This window comes from Nicotiana sylvestris, chromosome 12 (assembly GCF_000393655.2).
Source record: "Nicotiana sylvestris chromosome 12, ASM39365v2, whole genome shotgun sequence".
Lineage (NCBI taxonomy): Eukaryota > Viridiplantae > Streptophyta > Magnoliopsida > Solanales > Solanaceae > Nicotiana > Nicotiana sylvestris.
This window is the reverse complement of record NC_091068.1, coordinates 15,549,488-15,559,745: the sequence shown is the minus strand read 5'-3', so window position 1 is coordinate 15,559,745 and position 10,258 is coordinate 15,549,488. Positions and strand designations below refer to the sequence as shown.

At 38.8% G+C, this 10,258-nt stretch overlaps 1 protein-coding gene across 1 annotated transcript; it reads right to left on the bottom strand.

Moving 5' to 3' along the window:
* Positions 1-702: 702 nt before the first annotated feature.
* LOC138882714 (uncharacterized) lies at positions 703-1,632 on the bottom strand. The gene has a single exon (XM_070163333.1). The coding sequence runs from the start codon at positions 1,630-1,632 to the stop codon at positions 703-705; it is 930 nt and encodes a 309-aa protein (XP_070019434.1).
* Between the last annotated feature and the right edge of the window lie 8,626 nt (positions 1,633-10,258).

Below are 10,258 nucleotides of genomic sequence, written 5' to 3'. Positions count from 1 at the left end.
TCGCTTGCATAATAGACCGGATGAAATATCTTGTTGATCATTTGCCCTAAAATCACTCCTACAGTAACGTCACTAGCATCGCACATGAGCTCAAATGGTAAGCTCCAATTGGGTGTGGTAATGATGGGAGTGGTAGTCAATCTATACTTGAGAAGATCAAAGGCTTTCATGTAATCATCATTGAACACAAACTTTGCATCATTTTCCAATAACTTGCACAAGGTGTTCACCACCTTTGAGAAATCCTTCATGAACCAACGGTAGAACCCCGCATGCCCAAGAAAGCTCCTAACTCCCTTGACGGAAGTGGGAGTGGAAAATGGTCCTTGCGGGTCACTTTGTTCAGCTTCCGATAATCCATGCACCCTTCATCAGGTGATAGTCCTAGTGGAGATCAACTTATTTTTCTCATTTGTAACCACAGTCATACCCTCCCCTTCTTCGGCACACATTGTGCCGTGAAGTCCATGAACTATCCAAAATGGGGTACACAACCCCTGCATCTATCCACTTGATAATTTCTTTCTTGATGACCTCTTGCATGGCCTTATTCAACCTCCTTTGATGTTCCACGGAAGGTTTGACTTCATCCTCTAGTATAATTTTGTGCATGCAAAAGGCGGGGCTTATACCCCGAATGTCAGCCAAAGTCCATCCAATTGCCTTCTTCATTCTTTGGATCACCGCAAGGGTGGTATCTACTTACACGTTAGTTAAGCACGAAGAAAGAATAACAGGTAAAGTTGAACAAGGGGCCACGAATTCACACTTGAGTTGTGAAGGAAAAAGCTTCAAATCTAATATGGGAGGCTCCTCGATTGAGGGCTTTATTGGTGGAGTCTTCCAGTTCTCAAGATCCAAGGAAAGTTTTTGGGGCTCATATGTATATGAACCCATTCCTCGTAAAGCATTGACACATTCAACTAAGCCTTCATCCTCAGTCATATCATGGTTCAACAACGTAGCTTCCAAAGGGTCCTCCACATTAATCACAGCACTGGTGTCTTCAACAATCACCTCGGTCACAAGATCCACAAATGAATATACTTCGTTGCTATTTGGCTGCCTCATTGACATGTAGATATGGAACACAACTTTTTCATCACCCACCCAGAAGGTGAGCTCCCCTGCTTCTACATCAACTAAAGCCTTCCATGTAGCTAGGAAAGGTCTCCCCAATATGATCAGCACCTTATAGTCAACCTCGCAGTCAAGAATCACAAAATTTGTGGGAAGTATGAACTTGTTGACCCGAACTAGCACATCGTCAATGATCACCAATGGTCTCTTCATTGTTCTCTCTTCCATTTGTAACCTCATGGAAGTGGGTCTTGGTTGCCCAATCCCCATTGTCTTGAATACAAAATATGGCATCAAGTTAATGCTTGCCCCCAAGTAGCACAAAGCATTGGCGAAATCGGCACTACCAATAGTGCACGGGATAGTAAAAGCACCGAGGACCTCTAGCCTTGGGGCCATGGAATGTACAATGGCACTCACTTGGTACGTCATCTTGATCATTTCACAATTCATGGATCTCTTATTGGTTACCAAGTCTTTCATAAACTTGGCATAGCCTGGCATTTGTTCTAGAGCTTCCACCAAAGGCACATATATGGACAAACGTTTCATCATATCAATAAATTTCTTGAACTGGTTCTCATTGTTTTATTTTTCAAGCCTTTGAGGGTACGGTGGAGGAGTCCTTAGCAAAGGAGCCTTGGCTTTAGGCACTACCATTTCTGGTATGTCTATCACGTGTTCCCTAGACGGGTTCACATCATTTTGGGTCTCCTCCAAGTTGTCATCAATGTCTATTCTCACATCTTTATTCACATTCTCATCACTCACTTGCACATCATTGCTTGTCTCATCATCATCTTCTAGCAACACATCATCACTCACAACCTTTATTGCATTAGAGGTACTAACAACTCCACCTCTACCACTCCTCGTAGTCACCGCCATAGCATGGCCCGTATTGTTCCCTCCCTTCGGGTTTACTACCGTGTCACTAGGTAGTTCCCCCTTAGAGCGAGTATTCAAAGCTTAAGAAATTTGGACAAGTTGGACCTCCAAATTGCGGATAGAAGTATTGTGGGGCGCCAATTGGGCATCGAAGTCGGCGTTTTTCTTCATCATTTGCTCAAACATAGACTCAATCTGTCTCATATCATTGTTGAACAAGCTAGGACCTTGTGATGGATATGAAAGAGGGTTTTTTGGTTGTTGAAACATCAGAGGACTTTGAAAGCCCGGCCCCCGATTCCCTTGATTATTATTCCAACCCCTTAGGTTGTTATTGCCTCCCCAATTGCTATTATTATTGCCGCCCCAATTGCCTTGGTTACTTTGATTGCCCCAATTTTGATTGTTGTTCCCCCAATTGCTTTGGTTGTTGTTTCCACCGTTCCAATTTCCTTGTTGATTTTGATTTCTCCAATTTCCTTGGGATCTCCATTGTTGTTGTTGATTCGGAGCATTGCCCCCGTTGTCCTTGGTAGTTGTTCACATACTGAGCCTCTTCACTTTGATCATCATACACATCATCTTGATTGTAACCACTACTACCTTGCTCAAATTAATCTGGGTTTCCTTGACTTTGTTGACCTCTTTGCCTCCTCTTGTTGACCATCATATTTACCATTTCCATGGCATTCACTTGTTTTGGCCCTTGAACTTGTTGCAACTGAGCTTTGGCCAAGTAGTTCATGGTTGTAGTTAACTCAACTATTGCTGGGCCGTGGTCATGGAGCTCTTTGTATGGGTGAATAACATTGGGATCACCTTGGGGCACATTAGCTCGCCTTTTCCATGCCGAGGAAGTATCCGCCATCTCATCAAGTATATCACACGCCTCAGCATAAGGTGTTTTCATGAAATTTCCCCCAGCGAGTTGGTTAGTTACAAATTGCTTGGTAGTATTGATGCCACGGTAGAATGTTTCTTAGATCATGGATTCGATCATGTCATTGTTCGGACACTCTTTAACCATCTCCCAATACCTTTCCCAAATCTCGTGAAGCGGTTCATTTGGCTCTTGCTTAAAGGAAAGGATTTCATCTCTCAGCTTCGCCATATGCCCCAGTGAGAAGAACTTTGCTATGAATTTCTCGGCCAACTCATCCCAAGTAGTGATGGAATGATTGGGCAACCTTTCAAGCCAATACAAAGCCTTCCCCCTTAGAGAAAATGGTAATAGCCTCAACCTCAGTGCGTCCTCAGAAATGTTGGTTTGCTTTCTCCCCCAACATGTATCAACAAAACCCTTGAGATCTTGTAGACATTTTGGTGTGGAGCTCCGGTGAAGAAAACCCTCTATTCCAAGAATGTAAGCATAACATTGGTTATTTGGAAGTTGCCCGCCCTAACCCGGGGTGGGGCTACTGCACTTGCGTATCCCTCATTGGGCAACACCCGGTGTGCTGCCCTTGCTGGAGGTAGGGGAGGGTTTGGAATATTATCATGAGGCGGTCGGACTCTCCTTTGTGCTTGAGGTTCATGTTGAATCTCATCTACATTGTCATCATCTACCTCCTCCCCTAATGGCAAATTTTTGGGAGCATCATTGTTAAGAGCTATTTTGTACCTAAACGCAAATCACAAACAAAATTAGAAAATGGAAGGAAAGAAAAACAAAACACACAATTACTCGGAGATACAGCTAAAACCGTTTAACTCCCCGGAAACGGTGCCAAAAATTAATTGGTTCCAAGCCTACACTACTAATGAGTAGTGAGGATGGTCGATGCAATTTTTCCCAACAAAGATCGGGATTGAATTCACATGGAGTTAATTAGATTAGAGTTAGGTTTATATTCTAGTAGAGATGCGGGTTTTGCTCTAAATTGCACTTTCACAAATGGTTGGTTTTATATTGTACTTCTACTTCTATTCTATAACATGCAATAGTTAAAACTAAGTACAATGTTTTGTTGTTTGTTTTCAAGGATTAAAAGGGACTAGGGTAGTGACTTTCGCCTAGGTGGATATCTAACGGGTATCGAGAATTCAGGGCAAGCTTGTTGTGATTGGGGTCGTGATATAACCATCGCACATAAGTGCTCACTCTATACCTCTCGGTAGTTTGAGTGACTTTGCCCAATTTGGCTCTCTCAAGTCCAAATGGGTGTTCATGCATACCAAATGATATTGGCTCAAGTCGGGTATTACTATCTCTAAGTTTAACCCTTTAATTGAGGCTATCAATCTCTTAAATTCACCCAAATTCCTTATTAGCCTAATTTTTCTAGACTTAGTCCCACTTTCTCAAGAAGAGTCTAAGTCATAAAGGCACGAATCAGTATTTGCACCCACCAATTCTACAATTAAAGCATGAATTAGGCTAAATATCACTAACCCATAAACAATTAAGCCTTAAAATTCAAGACCCACTGAATATCCACACTAGGGTTGGGTCGCAACCCTAGCTAATGAGTTTAGCTACTCATAATAACAACAGAAATCAAAGATGAAAATGAAATATAAGCCATAAGATTCAAATACAAGATGAAAATCTAAAGATTGAAGGTGAATCTACTATAAAATTACTCAAGAAGGTAAAAACCAGTTGTTCACGTGTTCAACAAAACATAACTTGAACTAAAAATGTCAAAAAGGTCTATTTATACACATCTGAAAATTCCTGACAAAAATGCCCCTACGGAGAATTTGCGGACGCGTAAAAGTGAGCGCGTTCGCGCTTGGACTTTCACGGTCGCACAATAGCAAGCGCAGTCCGCGTTTATTCAATTTTGGGCTTGGGTTGGACTTAGTTTCACGGACAGCATAATTTCATCTGTATCCGTGTGTGCTTCCATTGCGGACGCATAATTTGGACGCGGACCGCGTTCTTCTATTAAGCATGACTTGCAGGGTTTCTGAACTTCAATCACCCTCTCAGTGAAAATAGCACCGTGGCCGCATCAGATATTCTGCGGCCGCGTTTTTCCATCGCGGTCAGCGGTAGAACTTGTGCTCAAATTAGCCTCTCTGAACTTTACTTTCATGGGCCGCGTATTTGTGGATGCCTCAGCGGTGGTCCTCATGTGGCCACGTATTTTGTCCGCTCTCCGCGCTCGAGTTCCCAGTCTTTAGTCTGTGCAAGTTTACTCCTTCATGATTTTATTTTGGCTTCTTTGTCTCATTTTGACCAAACCCTGCAAGTAAGCACAGTAAATTAGTTTTTGGGAATACTTTTAGACATTTTGACCCAAAACCTAAGCAAAAGAGAGCATAAGATAGATTAAATCCATAGTTATCAGCAGTGTTGGAGGCTTTAAAATACTGTGTGAGGCATGACTATATGCTTGTTCTTTTGCACACTGACTCAATGTTGATGAAAAAAGTTCTTGAAGGATCATGGACTTGCCCATGGAATGTAGCTAATATTGTGGAGGAGATAAGGGAGTTGATGAATAGATGTAATATCCAGATTTCTCACACACTTAGGGAGGGAAATAAATTGGCGGATCATTTAGCTAATTATGCTTTGGATGTTGGCCCTATAGTGTGTCATGATTTCTGGGATTTTGATATTGAAGGAAGGAGGATAGTGAATAATGATAAGTTGCAATGCCCCTACTTGAGGATCAAAGCTATAAGGAGATAGGAATGGAGGGGAACAGGAGCGTAAAGAAATCATGGAGGTAAGGGTCTTCACTGAATCATTATGTTCAAATCCAAAAGGAGGAGAACATGGTGATTGAATTTTATACTAATGTTGTTTTCTTTTTTCGCAGGAGACGTTACTGTGTCCATGCCTTACCATGTATTTCAAATTCAATGGGTGGTATTAGCACCTAGTGCTCATTCCCTTGAAGGAGAAGTCATGGTATGCACAAGCATGGAAAGGAAGCTTCAAATAAAAATGCTAAGAAATTTGCAGATCATAAGGCAGGAGCAAATATGTATTCCAGCAAGCTTTAGACCTCGCCCAACACGACCAATAGCGAGCTCAACACCCTGACGACGCCAGGTATTTCGCCAGCCCCATCTCGCGTTGGACCTTGCGGTGCACACTCTGTCGCCTGCTCTTCCTTGCCACAGACCTCGCCCAGCTGAAGCAAATGCGAGATCCATTCCCTAGCGACGCGAGATACTCCTTCACGCTAGGGTCCTGGCGATTCCAAGTTTGTGGCATGCTTTTCACCATGCTAGGCAAGGCTGCCCAGATTTCACGCTTTATATGTATGGCAGCTATGTCTATCTGGCTATCAATATTGGGAGTAATGAATGTACTGGGGACTCAATACCCAATACATTTCACAACTGCTATACTCCACAATGGATTCCATATAAAGAGCTCATAAAATACCTATTGGATATTACACGCAATTACCTCCAAGCAAGGCACGTTCACATATGTGCCAAAAGATTGATATTCGAGTTATATGAAACTGCGTGGGAATTTCCTGTGTAGAATCAAGGTGTAGGTACACTTCTGGATCCTAGACATCATGAGGACCAACGGAGGCTATGGGATTGGCTTGATCAAGCTAGAGACAAACTCGAGACGAAGCTGGAACAACATTGGAATACCAAGGCAGTGCACTTTCCGATAAAAGGTGAAACTCTTTTTGTGGTTGATCATGGGAGCTTTTCACTCATGGAAGATGCAGAAGAAGGCTTGGAATACAGATTGGAACATTCACAACTGGAGTTAATACGCACACAATTGATACACCACTGGGAATATGGCCAAAAGTTCAACAAAAGTCTACTCAATTATGATAGCATTTCAGGGCTAGTTTCTAAAACACAGTTTCTTTGCATTATTAGATTACATTTGTAATATCAGTGTTGATCACAGTGCTCAACATTGGTAATAGGGAGTATGTAAGCGTCAAAATTATTTATTTCATTTCGTAAGACCTCTTGACAATGTATCATATTTTTGAGTTTATATATAAATAAAAAGCCCTAGGCACCCTGCCTTGTGAATTTGCTTAAAAAAAAGTGTTGTATATATTAAAAAAAGGAATTAATTTTATTTTTTCAAATTTTGCCCTTATTTACATATCTCAATGTGTCAAGGTAAGAATTAATTAAGTGTAATTTAGTGACTACATTTTTTTCTCTAGGAGTTCGTATTTTCTTAAAGGGTGTGCCAAAGGCTAAAATCACTTATTATTGATCAGAGGGCATAATATTGAGGGAAATGCATAGTTTTGCCGATTATTAAAGGGGCAAATGCACAAATAGTCATTCTCATGATGCTATTTAGAGATTAGCCAGTACTTATTTTGTCCTAAAATTTTAAACTAAAAAACTTAATTTCAGGACAACTCAAGACATTTTTGTCCTGAAAAATTAAACTGAAATAGTGAAATTCGTAAAAATTGCACGGGGTGCCCTATTTGGTCTCCCCCATTTAACCTATACCCATAATTTTAAAATTATTTAACCTATACCCTAATTTTGACAACTTCTGACGCCTCGTCTTCTTCCTCCTAACCTATGCGCTCCTTTCTTCATCTTCTTCTTTTCTTCTTCTTCTTCTTTTCTCTCTCAAATACATGAGACTTTGTGTAAGTATTATTGATTGGATATGAAGTATACAGATATCTAGCAGTAGGGTATGAGCTTTGAATTAAAGTCACCATTAAAGAAAACTCAAATCAATGTACAATTGAGATGGTGAAGATCTAATCTTGAAATCACTTGGGTATTTAAATATGAAATTTCAGGTTTGTTAATTCAAAATTATTTGACTGAAATCCTTGGACCTGCATTCCTTATTGGAAACGTGATTGAGCATTGTCTGGGAGCGTAAAACTCGAAAAAGCATTCGGAGCTCAATTATTGAACGTGTTCAAAGATACGAGTCTGAAGTCTGGGACTGCAGGGGCAAACTTAAGATATTACCAGGTTAAATTTTCTCTGAAGTTTGCAATTGTCACGCCATACTTCAGAAAAAAATTATCTGAAGTTCAAATATAACAAGCTGATTTTGTCTTAAGCTTGCACTATAAAATGAAGAACTTCAGACTAATTTGTCTGAAGTTTGCACTATGAAGTGAAGTTTTCCTGATTACCTTTGTAAGTTAGGTCAAACTTCAGGTGAAAATATTTTGAAGTTTTGCTTTAATAAGGCCACACTTCAGGCAAAAACATTCTGAAGTTCAAACTTCAGACATACACAATTGAACTGAAGTTTACCCTTGCACTATGAACTGAAGTTTGCCTGATTGCCTTTGCAAGTCAAGTCAAACTTCAGGCAAAAAATTCTGAAGTTCAAATTTTAGACATAATTTTTGCTACTTCAGGTCCGTATGTCTGAAGTTACCCTAAAGTAGATACACTTGGAATTTCTTGTGCAAAGTGGATATAAGTTCAATGGTGACCCAAAAATCGTGTAGAGATGCAAATGCCCAGTGAAATTCAGGACGCATTGACTAATTGCTAAATAACAGTTCTTTAAAGTGGCTACTAACGTCATTTCTACATTATTAAATGAACTTAATTCATATTTAAAAAGTTGAGATTTTTACACCGTAGGAGTCTTATAAAATAGTATTTATTCCAATAATAGCAGATTTTACTCCAAATATAGCATATTTGAAAGTATTTAATAGTAATTTATTTATTTTTAAACTCTTCCTTAAAACAAGGGATTATGTTTAAATTCTTACTATCTTATTTCTCTTTCTCTCTCATATCACTCTACCATTGACTCTGCTTCTTCGAAGTTCCAACCTCTTCACTGCTCTTTCCATTGCCGTTCCAAGTATCAAAGTCCTTCTTTAAATTTTCATTGTGATTTAATTTGAAACACAAAATTTAAAAAACTTGAGACAACGATGACAAAAAATTAATATATACAATCAAGCTATGAAAGGTTATCACATATATACCATTATCATATCTTTGTTATCATATAAATATATACACAAAATTAAACAAATATTGATATACGGAATACCATCATTATACCATCTATATTTATACATACACACTTTAACGGAAGCAAAATCAACGCGCTGATCTTTCTATTATTAATTATACATGGTTATATTGTATAATCATCTAAGATTTATTTCTTATAAAAAATAATAATTTATAATGTATACATACCACATATATACCTTATATATTTTCACTAAATATGTGTATTTTATTTTTTCAAAATATAAGGATGTTTATGGTAAACATACATGATTTATTCCAATATTATACATATTAATAATTATAAATAATTTTTTAATAAAAAATCAATGAAAATATTATTAAAGAAAACACATTGAGTGAATGTATATTTCAATACAAGAAGAGTATCAATCACTTGTTATAATAACATGAAAGTTCGGTAATTTACTTGTGATGGAAGAATTTGTATATCATTAATTATATGCCTATTTTAGTGGAATTTGGAAGAGAGCTTTATTTTTGGATGAAAGTTATTATCTTTTTTTATTTTTGCTTACTTTTAGGGGTTATTAACTAGCACCCCTATTTTAATGGGATTGAATGATTTTCTGCTAGGGAATGTATTTATTTAGCAGTCATGAATGTAAAATATCTATTGTTGCTAGGTTTTTGAAAATTTTACTCAATTATTGCCTATTTATGTTTTTCATTAAAGTTTTTAGGTCCCGTGGACCAAATATAAGTCCACGGGAATATGTGGACTATATAGTTGTAACGACCCGGCCGGCCGTTTTATGAGTTACCGCTTCGTTTTCCCTATTTCTGTTTCTTATTGCCTTGTTTAGCTGTATTATGTGTTATCGGTTTGGTTGGATCGGGTTCGAAGAGGTTTTGGTAAGGTTTGAGACACTTAGTCTCTTTTAGGTAAGCTTAAGTTAGAAAAGTCAACCGGATGTTAACTTATGTGATAAAAAGCTCGGATGTGAGTTCCGATGGTTCGGATAGCTTCGGGAGGTGATTTGGGACTTAGGAGCGTGATCGGAATGTGTTTTGGAGGTACGGAGTAGATTTAGGCTTGAATTGACGAAACTGAAATTTTGGCGTTTTCCGGTTGGTAAGTGAGATTTTGATATAAGGGTCGAAATAGAATTCCGGGAGTTGCAGTAGGTCCGTTGTGGCATTTGGGATGTGTGTGCAAAATTTCAGGTCATTCGGGCGTAGTTTGATAGACTTTTTGATCGAAAGCGGAATTTGGAAGATTTTTGAATTCTTAGGCTTGAATCCGATGCAAATTTGGTGTTTTGATGTTGTTTTGAGCATTCCGAAGGTTGAAACAAGATTGGATGATGTTATGGGATAGGTTGTCATGTTTGGTTGAGGTCCTGAGGGC